The following is a 21,559-nucleotide window of genomic DNA, read 5'->3' as shown; positions in this document are numbered from 1 at the left end:
TTATGGTGGTTTGGTTTTTTTTTTTTTTTCAAGCAGTTTATAAAAAGTTATTGTGTTTCTGGAAGTTTTAAACACATAGTGTAGTATAGCTTAGTATTTTTAAAAAACCCAGGAACTTTTATCATGGTTGGTTGTGTTCATTTTTAAATTTTTATTTTTTAATTTTTTCTACAAGTGTGAGCCAAGCCCCTCTATCTGTATCTTAGGGAATGGCTCCTGAATGAGCTTGGTAGCATCAGATAGTTTCAGCAGAGCCATGGTAGCTGAAATGTTCAAGTTACTGAATGTTTGAATTATTATTGCAGGTGCCTTGAAGAAGCCAGGCTATGTTGGTGAAGGTTCCCAAGAAGGGGGTGGGAGGTAACATAATACAGGCAACAAGAAAGGTGTATCCACCTACGTTGTAATAAAATTTTCTCACTGGATTATTGTAAGAGAGAAAATTTGGGATTGTTCTGTGGTCTGATCTGTTTTGCTTCATCTGTTTCTGTCTTTAAAACTCAAAATTTGAGAAACTTTTTTATCCTTCTCTAGCCTCGCAGTAAATTCAGGCATCTCAGGTGCTCTAAACTGGAGGCAGGTATACTAATTAAAGCATGTTATGCTGTAGTGGGAAGGGATATTCCCTTCATGGGTAATAATTGGTAGCTAAGAATTTTTTTGAAAATTACATTAATAAACAGGAACGCCAAAAATCAAGGATGATGAAGGAGGTTCAAACAGTGAGTCAAGTCTGGCTCCTCTTGGGTTCACCTTGGGTTCACATGTGCTTGTAAATGGCAATGGCATTGTTGCTGAGAATTCATATTCTTTAAATGTTCTCCTATATTGCATTATTGACAGGTAGAATGGAAGTATTACGTGAATCAGCTTGCTGCTTCGTTTCCTAACAAATGGATTGTATATTAAAATGTGACGCTTCTGTCATTTGCATCTGTGAAAACCTCTAAGCCTTTTAATCAACGTAACTTTTTAAAAAGCTAATCACAAACCAGGAAAAAAGAAAGCTTTTATAAGCCTTTTTTTTTTTTTTAAATCGACGTGTATTTCACTTGGAGAAGATATAAGAAGTGCTGGAACGCAGATCTCCAGACTTTGAATTGCTCTGCTCTCAAGCGTTGGCTGTATCAGATCCCCTAGCTAAGGCCCCACTTCCCTGCACACTAGCTTGGTATGCAGAAGCTGCAGAGTCTGTTCAGTGTGCTTTATTTACGGAAACAGCAGGGTTGAGATTGATTGCGTTGTAAGACAGTGTGTGGATGAGGGAGGGTCACAGCACATGCTCAGTCCTGTCAGTCCGAGGGCGAAGTTTCTGCGTTCTGCGTGCAGGCTTAGGTCATAGCACAAGCTCAGTGAAAGCTCTCTGAGGTCTCTCAGACTGCATGTGCCTCCATTTTGAGTTGGTAGAGTGGAAAAGGCAGAGTTTTAGCTGTTAAGTAGAGGGTTCAGGAATACATCTAAACCCACAACAGCCTGTCATAGTCATGGATGATCCATTCAGCCCCTGCAGGTAGGCTACATCACTCTGGCCTCCCCTAAAGAATGATGATTTTTGCTGTTATTTGTGACTTCTGAAATGTTTATGAAATCATTTCATTACTATTGCATGTTCCTCAGAACCTTGTAATCACATCAGCTTTGCTGTGCAGCTGTTTGTATGGTGCATGAGGGCACTGAGCAGGGAATCTGCTGCCTAAGGGGTGCATGTAGCAAAACGTTGAAGCTGCGTGGGCTTATTTTTTTTTTTTTTTTTTTTCCCCTCGTGGTGCAGTTTTAATTTCAGTTGCGCTGCCTGCATGCCAACCTTATGGCAGGTCTGTAGGGAGCTGCAGAGGCACTCCGCAGGATGCAGTGTTACTGAAGTGGCTATTAGGAAATGTTTGGGCCTGCAGCAGACTGTTTAGATAATGTTACGGGGAGGGTCGTAGATCAGCAGCCATTGGTTGCTCTGAGGATGGGTGGTTCTCGGTTTGATTGAGGGGCAGTGATCCTGCTGATACTTCCTCAAGTATTAACGGGGAAAAAAAGAAAGTAGCCGGCATGGTTCTGTTGCTTGTCAGTCACATGCGAATAACACGCATCTAAAAATGCAGCAATATTGTCTTACGCATTGAGAAGCTTGTCACATGGCAGCTGTGTGAGCAATACCCACATCGGTTTTATCGGGCTAGCAAAGCACTTAAATTTTTAGACTGATCTGAATAAAATAGAGGACTTGGGCTCTACGGTTTTGTGTCATGATAGTGTGGTTGCAACTGGCTTTGAGGTCCTTGTGGGACAGCCATCAGTAACTTGTCACTGCTAAATGTAAATGGGTTTGAGAGGACTTGGGTGTGTTGAATGGGAGTAAACTTGATTCTGCAGTGTGTTCTCAGTCACAGTAGTGTCTGAACTTGTGCAAAACTGGGTGCTGTTCTGCTGTGGCCCTCTGCCTAGCCCATTGGCTTGCAGAACTCATCTCTGCACCATGGGGTCTATTGCTGAGGGAAAATATTTCCATCGGGTTAACTTGTTTGTGAGTAGCTGGAGCGTATTGAGTTTGAAGGTGACAGGATGGTTTGTGCTGCTCATAGTGACATCTCTGGAACTTTACAGCAGAAGGTTGACTTTTAGCCTTGCACGCAGTCATTCACTTATGTAGTGTGCATTACTGGGGCTACCTTCCTTCTCTTGTCAGAAGCTGAGGAATGAATGATGAATAAGACTGCGTAGTTTTGCCCATGTTAGTGCCATGTCTGTATCTGTATGCTATCTGGAGTGTCATTCCCTGTTCCATTTCCTTTTTTACCTATAGAGCATAAAAATCAAGAACACTTATGTAGTGTGGGTCGCTGGTCATTTTTGCCATCGGCTGAAGCAAGGTTGTGCTAATGATTATAGAGTACAATTCCCTTGAACTTCAGTCTGGCTGAATCACCTCATAGTTGAAAGGGTTGTCTCCGTAGGCCTAGGCTTTAGAAACATTCTTATTCCTAATAAAGGAGCTACTTGAATATGTACAGGAATATGAGACTGCTCTGCAGGAATACAGGGATGTGATACTTTGTGTGCTTAGCATTTGTTTTAAATGTTGACGTACAAGGAGAAAAGAATTAAGGGATGGGGAGGGTATGAAGCAGTCTGCTTTGTGCTGGTTTTCAGTGATGATTTGTGCATGCATTTAAAAAATATTTGAAAAAAAAGTCACTTCTAAACTTAAAATGAAAATTTGGTCATGCTTATTTTTAAAAACTATAAGGTTGACTTACAATAGCACAGGTGGAAAAAAATGGAAACAAGTCTAGGCTGCAACAAAACAAAATCTGATTGTCAAACAAAAGTATTACATTTGGCAAAACAAATACTGCTGGAATAATATGCCAAATAAGGCATTCTTCACTTAATCACTTGCACATGAGATCTTGTGGATGTCATGTTGGTTGTATTGGCTGCCAGAACGCTCCCTTGAAGGATGCCTCTGGTGTCCGTGCTATGCTTGTGTAGAATCAGATGGTTCCTGCTCCTAGCAAAAGTATAGATATTTTTCTTCGCTGTGGCAGTACTGCTCTCACAGCAGACCTTCAGCATTTTTGAGGTCTCAATTTTTCCTTTCCACGTGTTTCAACACAAATGTCTTTCACCTGTATTGCCAGTTGTGGGGTTGGTCAGCCAGTTTATAATGAAAGCGCTTCCTTAGGTTTGTGCATAGGTGTACGAGACTGTTACGCTTTGGTTTAAGAAAAGTAACAACACAAATAGAAAACCAATCTCTCCCTTCCTCATAAAATAAAACAAACAAAAAAACCCAAACAAACCCACAAACACCCACCCACACACAAAAACCAAACCAAAAAAACGCTTGGTAGTAGCAGAAGCAGGGCTGTCTGTAAGTTATCTGTGGTACTGACAAGATATTTAGTGCACCGAAAAGACCCTCTCTCCTTGATCAGATTATGGTGTGTTCCTATGCAGTTACTACTAATGGTGAAGTTTTAAGCTGGCTGGATGCCCAGAAGATTCTCTCCAGTTCAGAGACTGTTGATAGGTGGTCTGGCGAGTTACAGTTCCACTCCAAACAACTGTTTGAAGTTACAAATATATTATGGGAAGTGCTTGTATTTTGTCCTGTGGATGAAGAAATAGTGTCCTTGATAGTCTTACTTCCCCTTGTTCTGGCTTCGTTTTAGCTTTTTTCAAGACTTAAATCAGTAAGATTACCTCTTCCCCCTTCCTTCTGATTCTTTGGGCTGTAACTTGCTTTAATTAGAGCTTTGTATTTCCAGGTGTATGGTGGAACTAGGGGGAATCTTCAAGCTTATTTTATGCTTTGCATTCTTCATGCTTATCACCTTTAACACATGCTGTTGCTTCTCCATGTATCTACTGTTCAAGGAAGCTGCAGATTTGTCTTGTCAGGCAAGCTGAAAGACTGAGTGGTAGATCATTGCATCTAACCTTGATGAAGCTTTATGGAAAAAATTAACTGCTAGGTTGCTGCCCGGTTCCACTGACCTGCATATAAACTGTGATTGTGATAAAGAAATGGTGCTGATGTCGTATATAGTCTGTTTTAATAGTGAATATTTGCTCTGGGAAGTGCAAAGGTACCGCCTGGCCATTTTAGAAACTATACAGGATAAACACTTAAAGCAACATAATTCCATGTTGAATCCATTTACATGTTTACTTATCAGTGTAAATGTTGCTTGTAAATAAGTAATATTCTGGTTCTATTAAAATCACAGGTAGACCAGATAAAAAAACTTTGTATCATGCAAAGGTTTCCACTAATTCATTTTTTTGAAGTTGTGATCAAAATGGTGTCTTCCTTATTTGAAGGTAAACAAAAATTGGAAAACAAATACTAGAGAGGTGATCAATGAAATCTACAAGCAAGGTATTACCCACACAGGTAGTTCCTATGTGGAAAGGATGCTTGTTTCCTTGCAGTAACGTGTGTCTCAGAATGGCTGTATTACGATCACTTCCATCCTACCTTTTGAGGAGGGGACAATACTTCTAAGGACTGTATAGTGTTTTTTCTCATACATAAACCTGATGAAAATTAACGTTATCCTGAAAAAGCTTACCCTGTCTGACTCAAACTTCTGCAACTACTTCCTTCTCCAAACAGCAGCAAGGGTGCAGAACACCGAGTCCTCCACTTCCTTAAAGTTCTGACTCTGCAATCAGTCAGCAGGTTTGAGCTTGTACTGAAGATACAAACGTTAGTACATGTTTATTCATTCCTGCTTTAGATTGAGAAATCACTAGAAACGTTCCTGTATAAGTTCATTTGCCTAAAATACGGGTTTGTTTTTTTTTTACTTGGAACACAAAATTGCTCATGCATTTTTTTTATTATAGCACACTGTTACAACAGGTTTTAAACAAAACTTAAACTTACTAGAGGCTTACCATTAGCGATAATATTTTCTGAGCATTAAGATACTTTGTCTAGAAAAGGGATTTTAAAATGTTGCTTAAAAAAAAGTTTAAGGCACTAAGTGCAAGCTGGACACATGAAATTGGGAAACTTGAAGTAAATTTTTTTTATGTAGAAAATAATTATTGGAAAAAGCTAACAAGCCATTGTTTAATCTGTAAATTGATAGAGGTCCCCATATAATGAAAACAAAACAATGTGACTAACTCATTGTCTTTAAGCAAGACGTGCTGTTTGTTTGTTTGGGGGGGGGGAGAGAAGCCAGTTCTGTTATTCTTAGGCACTAACTCACAGGTTTGTGGTAGTTATGGGTTTTTTTTGGTTAAAGGTTGAATGGCCTGAACCTGATTGTCCCTTTTGTATTTTGAACTGTGTAATGAAAGAACATAACATGCCTAAGAATGGATCCTCAGTTTGACCCAGGAAGACCGTTTGGCTCAGTATCCTGCCCCCCAACAGTGACCATAAGCAGATGCTTGGAGAAAGTAAGAATAGAGCTGTGGTGTATGACAGAGGCTTACTGTGTTTGTGGGCAGTCTATTTTGCATCACTGTGATGAAATCTTTTGACTTCACTAGTGCTGCAGAGGTGCAAATGTATGTAAAGCTTTTTTTTTTTTTTAAATAGTTAAGTCTTTGCAGACAGAGCCTGTGTAGCATCGGATGAGGGAGGAGCATGGCAAGGGAGGTTCTGAATTTGGTTTTATGGATGCACAGAATAAAATGAAACAGAATGTCCTACCAAATGGATCTCTTGAATGTAATGCCAGTCCCTTTCAGGCCCTGATAAACTACTTTTTAACCAGCCAAAGTTGGAGTGGAGGAATTTTGTTCTCTCTGGTTTTGTCCCTCCAGAGATGGAACAAAATGATCCTTGCCAGATGTTTTTAGAACTGCCTCTGAAGAGCATTTTTTTCATCTTGGGTATTGGACCATTTGCATAAAAGGATTTTTATTAAAAACCTTTTCTTGAGACTTTCTCTTTCCTGACTACTTCAGATTTATATTAATTTTACAGAAATCACAAATGTCTAGGAATTGCCTTAGTGTATCATGCTTTCAATTTATGTAACTGATTATCTTGCCAATAATAGTGACTGGCTACATCAAATGTTAAAGTGTATGATTGCGATTTACAATCTATTCTGCCTATGATATGTATATCTAATCTGGTTTTGGTTTTATTTATTAAGCCATTGATTTTCTTACTAGGCTTCGTAAATAAACCCAAATCTTAAAGTTCATTGTTTAGTGCTGTAGCTTGTTATTGCTTATTAAAACAAAAAAAACCAACCCCCCCCAACCCCTGCATATCCTAGCTTTAAGCTGTGTCTTTCCTCTTTTAATCTTCCGTCGTATAAAAATAATGACCTCTTCCAACTGTTCTTGCACACTTCCTTAGCTAACAATCTGTCCTCACACTGTGATGGCTGAATGCGTAGTAATCGCTGCTCTGGTACCCCTTCTGGCCTCAACTTGAGAGCCCTGTCCCCTCCTACAGGCTGTATTCCAGGATGTGAGAGCTGCTTAGACTGATAGTGCGTCTAGTTTAATTGTTGAAACTTCTTTGGCACTGTGAAGTTTGCCTTAGTGATATGCATATGTTGCAGTAGGCAGTGGTTTTTAGCAAGCTGGTTTTGAAAACCCTTTTTGGAGAGCTCTGAAGAGAATCTGAAAGACTGTTTCAGAGATAGTCTGTGGCTGAGTGATTTTGGCCGGTTTAAAAACTTTTCTGTTGAAGCATGCCTCTAGTTTAATTACAGATCACCTCAATATACGGAATCAGGAATGATTATGCCAAGAGTGGTTAAAGGGGTAGCACAGAATGCTGTCCTGTATGTGACGTTTGGGTTGTGGTGCTTTGTTTCGGTGTTGGGTTTTTTTTAAACTTAATGCTACCATTAAGTGGTTTTCATGTTTTCCGGGCTGTTGCTGGCTAGTAGCAGGTGTTTCAGAAAGCCAGTGGAAGTGCGGGATGTGGTGCAGAGCATGGAGTGCGTGGTGACCACAGCAGAACGAAATTAAACCGTGTCCGTTGCTGGGTGAAATGAACTGATGAAGAACATAGTTGGTTCAATGTGATACTGCAGTAGTACCACCTCCTTCACCCCCGTCTCAGGCATGTGAGTCAGTATAAAAAATGTGCAATTACTGCATAGCATGTTTCTTGCTGAACTTTGGTAGTAAAAAGGAAAACGTGAAAGAAGCAGTATCACAATTTCTAAGATGCCACCTTGTACACGTGATCCCTGACCTTGACGGTCCACCTTACGTATGCAGCGTGTGTAGTTTCTTTCAGAAGCCTGGCTTCCTAGCAAAGATCTGCGCTGAATGTGCTGGGTAAAGAACTAACTTGGATTCATGTCAAGGATAGGACAAAGATAGGACAGTGCAGAGAAGTGCTACGCAGAAATCTGCAAATGCCTTTTGCCATTGCCTTCCAACTCTGGAAGAGTTTTGCTGCGAGTTTCCAGCCTTGAATCCTGTATGGTGCTGGCAATACCGAAGTAGCAGTTGGCATTGTGAGTCCTGAACCCGAGTTATCCTCAAAGCTGATCTGGTGTACTCCACTGCGGCTCAAACTCTGTCTTGTGGCAGTTCTTTTGTTGCCATGTTTCAGTTCTTAGTGGCATTGCAGCGCTGCGTTATTTTCATGGACAAAGGCTACCAGTTGTGCCAGCTTTTGTGTAAATGGGATGAGTCTGGTGTACAGTATAGATAAGGAGGTAGATGATAAACAGAGAGGGTTAAATTTGTTTCTGTATTGGAAATAATTCAGGAACTGTTGTTGCCAGCCTTACTTCCTCTCTTTCCTTCTTTCTAAAGCTGATAAATTAAAGCTCTGCACCACCCTGTGCTGTCTCCTATTCCTTTCTCATCCTCACCTCTGAACTGTTTTCTCTCAGTGGTGCTGCTTTTGGCCTTGAACCTCCAACCTCCCCCGTTGCTTTAGATCTGAAAGGACAAAGCTTTATTGAACTGAACATCCTCTCTCTTCTCTCCAAACTGTTTGGAACAAGCCTCTCTTGGATTAGAGTGTGCTTGTTTTGCCCTGCTCTGCTACAGAAGCTTCTTGCCTTTTTGATATTCAGTCGCAGGCTTCCATCTCCTTTCTGACCAGCCCCTGTTTACTTTGCAGAATACAACGTTGTCATGGCAACAGGTTACTTTTCAAAGGGAACATCTTGTCATTATATTTAATCCACTGCAGCTGAAGAGGACTGAAATATTAAGTTGTTGTTGCTATGGATACTGCTTTGTTACATCAGTTTCTTTTGTGTCAGATTTCATATACAGTGTTGGGTCCTCTTTTTTTCTTTCCCGTAGAATAAACACAGAGTGCCGTTCCATTATTATTGTAATTGCTCTCCACCAATATAATTTAGCTTAAAAATCTACAGTGCATTTTAGTTTCCATAGCGAGAATTTTCTTTCCATTTGCAAACCCATTCCTGGGGACGTGGAAACAGTAAAAATTATTTAACAGATTGTGTGCCCTTGCAGAGCTGTCAGCTTTGTGCCCTTTTAAAAAACAGTGTGATGTAGTGCAGTCTGAAAGAGCTTCCAGCACAGCAGCTTGATTCAGTCCAGCCCTTACCTTTTGGGGCAGGGGGAGGGAGTACCCCTAGGGTGTGAATATAATCAGGAAATGGTAGATGAGTGCTGAAAAGGCACACAGAAATATTTCTCCCGACACTTCATTTTCATGTGAGGAATCATGGCTGGATAGCCCCGCTGAGTTTCCCCAGCTAACTCCACATGAATAGTTAGGAGCAGAAGTCCCCTCCGAAGCTTTGCTTTTATCTTTGCAATTACTTACAGGATGCTCCAGCATCCTATAATCAGTCTTGATTCTTAAATTTATCATATTCAGTGTGATGCAACTGAAGAAATTGGGAGTTGGGGGACATCTGGGGTGCTGTGTTTTTTCCTATCTAAACAGAAAATAGCTTAATTTTCTGTTTAAGTATAAAAGCTACTTGTGTGGCCTTTGGCTGGTGTGGAGTCTTGTAGCTGGCAGAAACTGCATAGACATGTTTTAAATTTGACTTGCACTGACCGGTAGAGATGTGCAAGGCTTTAAAATGAATTCTGGGAATAAAGGAGGAGCATCGTCATTTTCTGTTGTCGGTTTCCCCTTCATTCCTCACAGGGAAAAATTCTGACACCTTGTAGCTGAAAAAAAATGTACCCTAGTATTTAATTTATAACTTTGTTGTAAATATAAAATTGATTTTCTCGTTCAGTCATTTCCTTGCATAACCTGAAAACAGTAGAACAGTGTCAGATCACGTCTTGCAAAAACGTGCATTTGAGAAAAACATTTTGACGTGTTCTTGTTCTTTTCAGGAGACTTTTGGCACTTATTTTAGAGTGGATCTGCTTACCAGGAAGGTAGCATTGCATAGGCGTCACGATGTAAGATTGAGTATTACAAAACCTGTGTTTATTCCTGTCTGACAGGTTCTCCTGTCATGTTGTCTTGGATAAGGTCCATTCAGATCCACTGCTGTAGTTTACCCGCTTGTGCACCACTGAGTAACATTTTGGAATGGTCAGTAAGGTGAAGTTTAACTTAATATACATATGCAACATACCTTGAAATTTTGAGGTGAAAATGTTCGTGAAGATATGCAAATGATCATGTCAAAAAAACCCTCCAGTGACCTTTTTGACTTCAAATGGTATTTAATGGTTTGGGTTATCCATTGTTAGTTTTGCTCAGGGCTAGCAGTTTACGGTTGTGATCTTAATTTTTAAAGTTTAAAGGAAACTCTTTCTCCGTCATTGCTTATGATCACCGTGAACACAGCAGGGTGAAGAATAAATCCTGCAGGGTGTCAGCTTACTTGTAAAATGATGTCATTATTCCTGTAACAGCAAATTGCAAGATTAATTCAAGTTTGCTGTTTACAGGTTAAAGGTGGTGATCTCTTAGGCTTATGCATGTGCTCTTCCTTGCTAGTGTGTTGAGACTCACTTAAATGTCTTGCCGTTATTGAAGTGTTAAGTTCAAAAGTTTGTCTTATAACATCTCTGAATTTTGTTGTCCTTTTAATGTAATCTGCGGAATATAAATAAAAGATGTCTGTTTACATAAGAACAATTTATAGAAAAAGAAGAATGTTGATCTTAAGGATATTGAATTTCCTTGGATTTGGTTGTGTTCTTTAATGCTATTTTACAAGAGTCTTGGAGGGTCATTTAAGTTTTCAGACTGTAGCTGCATTCAGTATCCCAAATACCAATACAAGTGCCTTTATAGACTATAGTGAGCTGGCTCTTGACAAGAGCTGGGTATGTGAGATTACAGCAGAGAGGTCCCATGGTCACAATGGTAGTCCTTGAGAAATCAGTATTTCCAGTAAATATTTTTGTTTGTGTGCCTTCTTGTTGCTTATATTGTAATATATTTAATAAAGAAAAGGGGTAGAAGGGCACTCCTCAGTGATAAAGTTTTGTTTACTCTGTATAGTCTGTTCAAAATTTAGGAAGAAAAATAAATTCTGTCATGTCAGATGTGTTATTCTGGTTTATATTGGCATATCTTTAACTTCTGTTGTTGCCAGGGTGATTCTATTGCAACGTGAAAAAATAGTTTTTATTCTACCGTATAATGTGATGTTTCAGTAACTCCAGCCAATGGTGTGAGCAGCCCAGAGCCCTTCAGAGTATAATTCTCACTACATGGAGGACAGTTCATTTAGAACTTGAAGTTTTTTATATAAATACATTTTCAAAATAGTGGAAAAATAGGAAGGCCAACTGTATTGAGTAGAAGGGAAGCCCTTTTTGGATGAATTGAATTAAATTCACTTCTACAAACGTTATAAGGCATGTTTTTATTGCTTTTCAGATTTTCCATGCTTCTGTGTCATGCTAATTAGTGCGATTTCAGCGACTGAATTAATAGCAGCAATAATAATTTTAACTTCTTAAAACAAGAGCTAGATAATTTTGCATGTGAGATCCAAAGTAACTTGAATGGTTATCGCCCTCTTGGTTTTTGCCAGTTGCAGTGTGGCCTGTAACGCACCTGAGTATATCCGTTCTTGTTTTCTTAATAATGTATTATTTTTGCTTCTCTTCCATTTGCATTGGAAATGCAGTGACAAAAAATACAGAATATGATCCTAAATTTCATTAATTGTAACTTTCTCGTTACTGTTTTTTTCTTTATATATTAGGAGGCTAAACAGTACCCAAGGTGAAATCAGAGTTGGACCCAGCCATCAGGTAAGGGATTTTGTTCGTATTCTAATATCCAGAGGGCATGCTTTTGCCGCTTGAACTGTTCAGAGGACACTTATTTAAAATTGTATGCATTCAAATACAATGAGTTTCTTTAGATTCATCATGAGTTCTTTAGAATTCCTTAGCTCAGTTAATGAGATTTTTCTATGTCAGATGTTGAAATGTTAATGACTTTTACTAGCAGAAGTGCTATTGGGTTGATTCTAGAATAAGATTGAAGAAATATGAGTGACTACTGGAAATGAAGGAAAAATCTCAGCTATTATTGGGCACGTTCTGGAGTTAAAAATGAATGCATTCTCGGCTGGCTTTCACCAAGCAATGTTTTTAATAAACTATAAAAAATTAATTTGGTGGTGTTTTCCAGTTATATTGAAAGTAGATCTTTTAATTTTAATTTGCATAGTAAAATTGTCCAGTTGGTAGTATGTTGCCTATAACAGTCCTTTTTGTGAGTCTATGTATTTAAACAAAATGGAGTTCTTATAGAAGTGATATAAAAAAAGTCAGCAGTTTTCCAAGAACAACATTACAAAATTAGAAGGATGGGGGAACTTTAAACCTGGAAAAGGTTTGTTTCCTATAGAGCAGCTGTGTTGAACTATACATATATATTTACGTATGAATATATGTATTCATCTTTTAACACAGGATACAGTGCTTTTAAGCATGTCTGTTAAAGTCGCTGTCATTAATGCAGAATTCCCTGCAAACCTGCTCTCTCTTTTGTGTTTGTCTCTGAGCGTGCTCTGTCTGGTGTCATGTCTGTGGCTTTGCATTTCCTCATTGACTTGCGTTTACACTTGAAGTCTGCACACCTTCTCTTCTTATTTTTGTATGTTAAATGAATTTGGCCCACTGTGGTACTTCAGCATGAAAGTCAGGGGGCCATTGTGTATCTAGTAATTCAACAGTCGTCTTAAAAATGAAATTGGTATTTATAACTAGAGCAGTTTTGGCAGCTGTTAGGGATAGACCTCTTTCTAAATACCCTCTTCTTGTGTTGTCATGTGCCAACATCACCAACACATTCTGCCCCTGCCATTCAAGAGGTTAGCTGGTCCTCACCCTTTTACCTGCATAATTTTCATACAAAACGGTTTAAATTCTTTTTAACTAGGAGGCATGGTAATTCTGGACGATTATTGAAATACTCCTTTTGTCCATAGTCTACAGAAGTCATATTATAATTATAGTATCTTACTTGTATTTCCCAGGAAGTTTTTTACACAGGCCTTCTTGTCACTTTCTGCTGCCGTAGAGAGGAGAAGTTTTGATTTTTAAAGATAGGGAGACCTCAGTTGTATTGTTTGTTTGACTGTGAGAAGCAATAAGAACTGTAAGTTCTTAAGACCAGTGCCTTAAGTCATTTGAATTGTTAAAATAGAAATTGAGAAAGCATGCTGAATGTGTTCAAACACTGGGAAGCAGAATAAGGTTAAGACTCTAGATGTTAGTTTGTTCCTGGTATGTTAGTTCTAATTTAAGGAAAATCCTTCATAAGCATTGAAAATAATCTGTTCTTGAAGAGCATTAACATACAACTTACTCTGGTTCGTAAGGCCAGATCTGTCACTAGGAACTGAGTGCTCTCCTTTACCTGTGGAATTGACTTTGTACTATCCACGTGATGAATATTCATTCAGACTCTTTTTAAAATCTTGTTTAATAACTAGTGGAAGTAAACATTATGGAACCTCTGTAACATTCTTAAGGATGTTTTGCATTTAGGGGGAAAAAAGTCCTTGGCAATTAAGCCAAAAATTCATCTTTTCACTAGTCATAATAAGAGTACTGTAAATGATACCTTCAAAGCAACTTTCATCTCAAATTGTCACCTAATATTTTGGCAGGTGTTAGTCACCTGTGCTGTAAGGTATAATTACCAGATGCATTTATGGATGGAAAAAAAAGTAGGAAGAAGGTCCACTGATTTGGAACACTGTTAGTTTTTTGCTTGCTTAATATTTTAAACTTCCATTGTTCTTTCACTCGTTTGCTGAGCATCTATGTTTCTGACAACTGTCATTGCTAAGAGGATATAATCTCGTCCTGTTAATTGGTGTAAGGTATAATCTTAAGATATATGGATGGTTGATTGTAGGCCGCAGTAGGAAGTCAGACTGAAGATGATACTTGCCGCTTTCTGTTCTGTAGTCTGATTCATTCTGTGGAAAGTGTAAAAATAGTCTTATCTACACACTGGGCTTTGTTATCTCAGGGAACGGATACGCTCCTCCACCCGCCTTATTGAGAATAAGGTATATGTAGCAGAATCCAGAAACCTGAGATCCCAATAGTGGTTTCTGATGAACATCTGTTGCCTTTATTTTCCTTAAATTGTGCGTGTTACAGATGCTAGAGGACTGTTGGGTTTTTTTGATACTTAGTGCACCGATACCTCAGACAACTGCTTGTATCATAATAGCAAGTAGGGACACAAGTAAAGGTAAATGTTTTGTAGAACTGCAGTTGTTCTCAAAATTCACGTGCATAGGAGGAGGAGAGTAGGTCTCTACTAAATGTTCTCCTAGGAAAACTTTTGGCTAACAAATTAATGACCAGAGGAAGTTGCTACTTCAAAAGGAAGTTGCTCTTAGGAGTAACTCTAGTAATGAAGCATGTTCCTAGGGTACATAAGGATGAACGTTACTTTGTGAAAGCACCCTGGTTGCTAGAATGCATAGCTCTCATAGAAATCTCATCTTGGTATGATGCTTGCTTATCCTGAACGTCCTGAAGAGACGTTCAATGACACATCCATTTTCCCAGGCAAGAAGTAAAATAAAGTACAGATTAAAGAGCAGAACATGAAAGACATCTCAACCTTCGACTTGTAATTACTGGTTATGTATAAATGTTGCCTCTCAAATATGTTTAACGTTGTAAGTATAGGAGGTAATTATAGGGCTTAAAAGCTGTTTGTGAAGAGGCTCTCAGCTATCTCATCCCATAGCAGTAGATGACTAAAGGTGCTAATTGGGTCTCTGGATACAGTGTGATACTTATTTAGTGGCAGAGTTCATTTCACTTGAGCTATCTCACTTTCAGGAAACTTCTTTGTTTCTCTTTAGAGTTTTAATGATTTACTGAGGACTTAGTTTTAAACTTAGTGTCAAATGTGTATGGTTTTTTACTGATTTTTAAAATGGTACACGTATGGTAGCCACATTCTTGCCTTCTTTCATATTAGTATGTTATATGAGTATGTTTTAGCCTGGCAGGCAGGAGTTGGAACAGCATCTTTTTGACAAATGAAAACTAACTGTCTCTTTGAGGGTGAATTGTCCAACAATGTTTGACTTCTATATATAATGGAGGACTACATATGCAGTACAAAATGGTTTATTTTAAAGCTGTGGTGTTTCTGCAGACATGCTTGCACTTGGTCTATATACAGAAGGGCTTCACTGGTGGTGGACTGAGGTGGTGCTAACCCTGCATAATTGTCAGAAAATGAACTGCCCTTCTAAAAGAAGAAATGCTGGATAAAATGAATAGATTGGGGCTTGATGACCCAATTTCCTCATAAACTTCTGAAACTTGGATCAAATAGCTTCACCACCTGTTGTCTGAATATGTTCCATCTATGAGATCATATTATTCCAGAGAATTTACAAATCTTGTTATTGATAACACTTGTGCATCCTCCTAACATTGTTAACAACCGTAATGTCTGTATGAACTCTGTATTTTTTTTTTCTAGGCTAAGCTTCCTGATCTGCAGCCGTTTCCTTCCCCAGATGGTGACACAGTGACACAGCACGAAGAACTTGTGTGGATGCCAGGAGTCAATGACTGTGACTTACTTATGTACCTTAGGGCAGCAAGGTAATTTCAGCCAAGATACTTCCAATGTCTTTAGAATGCTGTAGTGGAAATGTGGACTGCCATGTATGCGCAGTTGGCTACGGTCACTCTCTTCTATTCTCTTTTGGTGTAGCATGGTGTCAGCCGGATAAGCTGAAATGTTTAGTTCGAGACAAGAATGCTCTAATTTGATGTTGGGCCAACACAATCTTTCCACTGGCTGCGGCTTTTGGATTTAAAATGCAAAGCCAGCAGTATGTGTTTAGCATGACAGAAAGAGCGTTGGATATGTACCATGTAACAAGGGGAGTAACTGCTCTGAGTGGAATAGCTGTGATAGCAGAGAATTCCTTCAGAGACTAAACGTGTTTTTGAAGGAGCTCTAGCTTGCATTTCAGTTTCATACAGATTTCTGGTATGCCTGGTAGTTTGATAAGATGCACTGGTGGGCCTCATAATAATTGAGAGTATGAGTAACTTACTTGTAGTTTGCAAGAATTCAGGGATGGGGGGAATCTGCAGTTTAAGTCAGTTTTCTAACATAATGAAACTAAGATTACAACAACAGGTTTGCTGTCTCTGGTGAGACTCTGTCCTCATGTCTGGAGGTTGTCTTCCATAATCCTGATCAGGCTTTGGTACTACTGCGGTGCAGGTTTTTAATTGATGAAATCCACTTAGATTGGATTTTAATTTTGAATTAATTATTCCATATGCTGAGGTGACTCAGGTTTGCATAACAAATGGCAGTGTTTGTCGTGCCTCATTTTACTTGTTTCCACAGTGTCACAAGGCCCTGAAATTTGTGATTTAAGGTGTAAATATACTATTTGTGTATTGCATGATGTGTGCATAAAACAGTAGCTGAAGAATTTAAACTTTTTTCCCCTCAAACTATAAAGGAGCATGGCAGCTTTTGCAGGCATGTGTGATGGAGGATCCACAGAAGATGGTTGTGTTGCAGCCTCCCGTGATGACACTACACTTAACGCACTCAATACAGTAAGTATATAGAACTACTGAATGGAAGAACAGTCTTTCCACTTATTTCTGGACTGTTTAAAGCATGTAGTGCATAAAATACTTAGGTAAAATAGATTTTGGGATCACAATACGAGTATGATAGTAGCCTAGGATATCATAACTTCCTTTCAAATACCAACTAGTTTTCAAAAAGCTAACCTACAGAACTTCAGTGATCAACTTTTGGGTGGTGCCTTTAAGATGACAGCTAGTGAATGTTCTGTATGGGAAGCTGCTCAGGTCAAGTACACCAGCTGGAATTGTTACTTACTCAGCTGACACCTGACCTGGTTATTGGTCCTTTCATTCAGTCCAGCTAGCTTCTAGCTGTAGGAAAACAATAGTTGTTTCCTAGAAGGAAAATTGATAATGCCATCAGTTGTGTAGTGTCATGTATGTGGTAATGACTGTCTGGAATTTGTTCCACTTGTGATCCAGTCTTCATAATAATTTATATTTGGATACATGTATGTCCAGTTATCTCTTGCATAAACATAATGTGTGTAAGTAAAGCATTACTGATTAGTTATATAGATGTGAATGTATGTTGAGATGCTCACACAGTTTCAGTGCAGCCACAACAATTAACTGTTTTGGGGAGGGTGGGGGGGGCACTAACATTAGTAAATCATGAAATGGTATTTTAAGATCAAGCTGAAGAAACTTGTCTGTCATTCCATATTTTTTTGTAACACAGTGAAATCTATAGTTGTTTGTTTCCCCAGAGCCCTGTCTGCAGCTTTTGGAGAATTGTGGTGGTAGTGACTCTAAGCTGACCTTTGTTGTGTCTTCGTTGTTTCCTTCCTGAAATATAATAAAAGGAATTATGTGTAACTGGTCATATGTTACTCTAAAGAAACACATAGACAGATCTGCTGACTCTACCAACAAACAATTTCCATTCTTCCTCTTTTTATGTCACCTATTATCCATAAAATGTATCTTGGAGGTATGAACAGTTGAGTTCTGTCCTGTCATTTTCATGGTTATTGGCTACATTCTAATCACATGCACTTGTGAAAGCTGTGGAAAGGATAGGATGTACCATTTGCTGAATGAGTTTCTAGCTGAATCTGTTAAAATGTTTTGGGGCAATCACAACAGAAATGTACAGACCCCACGTACAGCTGGTAGGACTGGAAGCTGGGAGCAACTTCAGCTGAGCATGTTTTTTGTGAAACTGCCAAGGGGAGGATGCAGTGTGGAGCTTCAGATTTAATTTTTAAAGATCTCCTTTCCTAAAAGTAGTTTTAAGCATATTCTGCCTCAGTGTCCAGCACCGTAACTATCTACAGCGACTCATACATTACTTTGTTCACAATGCGTGAGGCTCAAGTAATTTGTTTTCATTCAGCAAAAAATAAAACTAGTGATACCAACAAAAACCAAGTTAGTATGTTGTACTCCTGCAAATTGGCTAATGTTAAATACCAGCTAATGACCACAATATTATGTCTGCTTCTGCTTGCTATGCTTTAATTATTTACAGTTGCATCGTTTTTAACCATTTATTTTTAAAATTCTTAAAAGCTTGTAGATGGTTGTGATACACATCAGAAACTGAGTGATAATTACTGCAACAGAGAACTGATTATCTGTTTGTTTAGAGGAAGTATCCTAACCATATTGTTATTTGGTTGTTTTATTAAAGTGAGTGGAACTGACTTTATCAAATTAATCACATTAAATATGCTTAACTGATTCTTTACTGTCAGTAAAGCATCTCATTACACGAAGCTTTTAAATACTTCAGAACGTTAAAAAGAAGCTCAATCTGTGTAAGTTGTAGAACTGGTTTGTAACTGGTCAAGTCCACGATTAGGTATGTATAACGATATCTACACTAAAGTTAAAATGCTTGTATTCTTAACATGAAAAATGTTAGTTATGTAACCAAAAACCACTCGCATCAGTTTTTGTTTTATTTCTGCATCTATTTGATTACGTGTTTCATAGAGTGCATCAATTTTTGTCTTGTTTCCTGCAAGAGACAGGAGTAAAATAGGATTAAGATCTAAAATGTGCCTCTGTAATACTTATTAAATAAACAGCAACAGAACTTTCATTCTTATTCTGCAAAATTGTTTAAATATAGTCTACACACTTGCATGTGTAATCAGCTGAAATCCAGGATCAAATTCTGTACCCAAATTAAATGCTTCCTTGTTGTTCTTTTACATCTGCAAAGTCAAGTGTTGCTTCACAGTGCGCTTCAGAACTGAGGTGAATGTATAAATCTTAGTCCTTTGGTTCCTTTCCTAAAGATAGCCAGTGTGTTAAAGATTTTTATACTGCTTGATAAGAATTGCAGTTAAGTCTGTATCGCACATCCACTTCAGTTTCTTGCCTGTTTTACATTTTACTTCCTTCCTTTCTCTTGGGGTGGATGCCATCTGGTTCGGGTGGCTTACCACTCTAGAGTTTTCTAAGTTGTTCCCTAACACCCTTTTTAGAGACTCAAATCTCTATTAAGGCCAGTAATCATCAAAGAGCTTTTGGAATTGGAATTTCTTTTCCCTTGTCATCTATAATAAAAGACTAATGTAGAAAATACGTTTAACTTCACTGCTTCGCTATCTACTTTAATTACCCCCTTTAATTGCTTGGGAGTCTAAGGAGCCTGTAGTTGCACTAGTAGACTTCTTGCTTCTGAGACTTAGATTAGTCCCAAAATATTTTGTTTCTGCCTTTCTGATTCTTTTCTCTTTGTATTTCTAGTGCACATCTATTTTAGAAAGTCACTGCTGATTCATTTTCTGAATGGGGGAGGGTTTCACACTTCTGAAATGAAAGCACTAGACAAACTCTTAATTTATCCTCTTAAGAACCTTGTTTGTGTGTAAAATTTTTGACTGCTGTTGTCGTGACTTCCCCTTCCCCCCAATATGACATCTTAATGTACAGCGGTAAGACTTACCCTGTGGTGTTCTTGTAATCATCTCGTTAACTTCAGCTTTGCTGAAGTTTCTCTCTTGTAGGTATTGGGGTGCAAGTCCTCTGTTCCTCTCTGGGCTAGTTTTCAACCCTGTGTTGACACAGTGTAGTTCTCATTAAATAGTCTGCCTGAACACAGACTTCCAAGAAAATAGAGTCTGCAAGGTTTGACCTTAATGACTCTTGAAAGGTCCTTAGGCTTCTATGATGTTTGGTTTATTCATGCTTCAAAAATCTACTCTGTGTACTAATACTGCTCATCGCAATTTTTAGAAACCAGTGAAGGTGCTTTCCCTGTTCACTTTGAATTTTTCTAGAGAAGTGTTTTCTTATGAACGATAGTTTCTGTCAGGTGGGATATTTTAAGAAACTTTGACTTATTTCTGAGAGCCTACTTTTCTGACTAACTTAAAACAGTTTAGATAGGTAATTTGTTGTCCTGACAAAATGGTGCCCTTTTTCGGTTCACCATCTATTTAAAACGTATCAGATTTATCTGATAAATAATTGGTGAGAATCTTACCCTGCCCTAAGTTGTGTTTTTGTTTTGAAATGATCATATGCAACCCAGAAGATTAATGTAAAAAAAATTGATATGGTATGATTTCTTATTATGGAAATCCAATAAACTTCAGAGCAGCACTTCATATAAATCAGTCTACAAGCTCTTGAAGTGTTTTCTTATGAACGATAGTTTCTGTCAGGTGGGATATTTTAAGAAACTTTGACTTATTTCTGAGAGCCTACTTTTCTGACTAACTTAAAACAGTTTAGATAGGTAATTTGTTGTCCTGACAAAATGGTGCCCTTTTTCGGTTCACCATCTATTTAAAACGTATCAGATTTATCTGATAAATAATTGGTGAGAATCTTACCCTGCCCTAAGTTGTGTTTTTGTTTTGAAATGATCATATGCAACCCAGAAGATTAATGTAAAAAAAATTGATATGGTATGATTTCTTATTATGGAAATCCAATAAACTTCAGAGCAGCACTTCATATAAATCAGTCTTGACAAGCTCTTTTGCTAGTATTTTATTTATGTAATAACAGACGCTGTAGCCCCCAGAAGGATTTATCGTTAATTATACCAGATAGAAATGAAGATCGTGGAAGGTACAATGCAACATATATATCAGCTCATTGAAATAATTATTCACTTAATGTTCCAGGTAAATTTCAACTCCTGCTCCTTTGTTTGGCTATTGGGATTTGATGCCCCATTTGTCATTGTAACCCTTAGGAAGGAAATAAAGTTTTCATTTGGAGTTTGTTGCCTTCCTGATGAGTGTTGGCTGTCACACTGAGAGGTACAGAGGAGGACACGTTAGTTCCTGAAAGTCTTTCACCATGGTATTTTTAGATAGAGAGGGGCTTTTTTGTTACAGTACCATAGAACAGGTAGCTGAACTTGGCTGGCTTTCTAAAACTAGCTGGTTTTTGTGCTTTGTTTAAATATTCATTAACAAAGGCCGTTTGATGCATTAGACCTTAAAATATTAGTCATGTGAAACGAAAACATGCATATTCAGTACATTTTTATTTTTCCAGTTTCATAATTGAACCATAATGCGTGAAGCCATTTTTATTGGTGAAATCGTAGGTGACGGAAACATTTTAATTTTTTTATAGCTACCGAGTTCCTCCTGTCTTGTGAACAGGAGAACCACATTGCTTTGACGCAGAACTCTTCCTAATAAGTGAAAAGGGAAATGGAAATGCTAATTTGGGTTACTCCCAAACCTTGTTTTGGGTCACTGTGGACAACATCATTGCATTCTGAGAGCCAGCATGGTTGATGTGAAAGTTTTATAATTAATACTCAGTAGCAATTCACTTTGCCTTTTTAGCGCTTTTGGGCTTTGAGTGTGGATAGGCATCACTTTTTAGTAATCAGAATACCATCAAAAAGTCCCTCAAAACACTATATTTACAAGATACCTGTGGAGATCCTTAGTTAAGAAAATCACGCAGGAGAGCCAGGACTTAATCACCCAGTTGGTGGGTTGGTTTGGTTTTGGTGTTTTTGTCTGTTCCAAGCTAATTGAAATTTGGAAATCGGTTGAAAACCTTAGAATTCATTCCCTTTCCAAGTCGGGCTAGTTTAATTAAC

The 21,559-nt window shown here is 38.3% G+C and overlaps 1 protein-coding gene across 2 annotated transcripts in view; it reads left to right on the top strand.

The window, feature by feature from the left end:
* Positions 1 to 1,337: 1,337 nt before the first annotated feature.
* LOC103894746 (arginine-glutamic acid dipeptide repeats protein) overlaps positions 1,338 to 21,559 on the top strand; it is a 116,340-nt gene continuing 96,118 nt past the window's right edge. For both annotated transcript variants that reach the window (XM_009274200.2, XM_009274199.2), the window contains exons 1-4: positions 1,338 to 1,510; positions 11,613 to 11,661; positions 15,386 to 15,510; positions 16,392 to 16,491. In XM_009274200.2, coding sequence (XP_009272475.1) covers positions 1,485 to 1,510; positions 11,613 to 11,661; positions 15,386 to 15,510; positions 16,392 to 16,491 — 300 coding nt within the window. In that variant the 5' untranslated portion in view covers positions 1,338 to 1,484. The remainder of the gene's footprint in view (positions 1,511 to 11,612; positions 11,662 to 15,385; positions 15,511 to 16,391; positions 16,492 to 21,559) is intronic.

The sequence above is a fragment of the Aptenodytes forsteri genome, unplaced genomic scaffold, assembly GCF_000699145.1.
Source record: "Aptenodytes forsteri isolate BGI_AS27 unplaced genomic scaffold, ASM69914v1 Scaffold16, whole genome shotgun sequence".
NCBI lineage: Eukaryota > Metazoa > Chordata > Aves > Sphenisciformes > Spheniscidae > Aptenodytes > Aptenodytes forsteri.
Note: the sequence above shows the minus strand (reverse complement) of the source record. Positions and strands in the feature narration are given on the sequence as shown.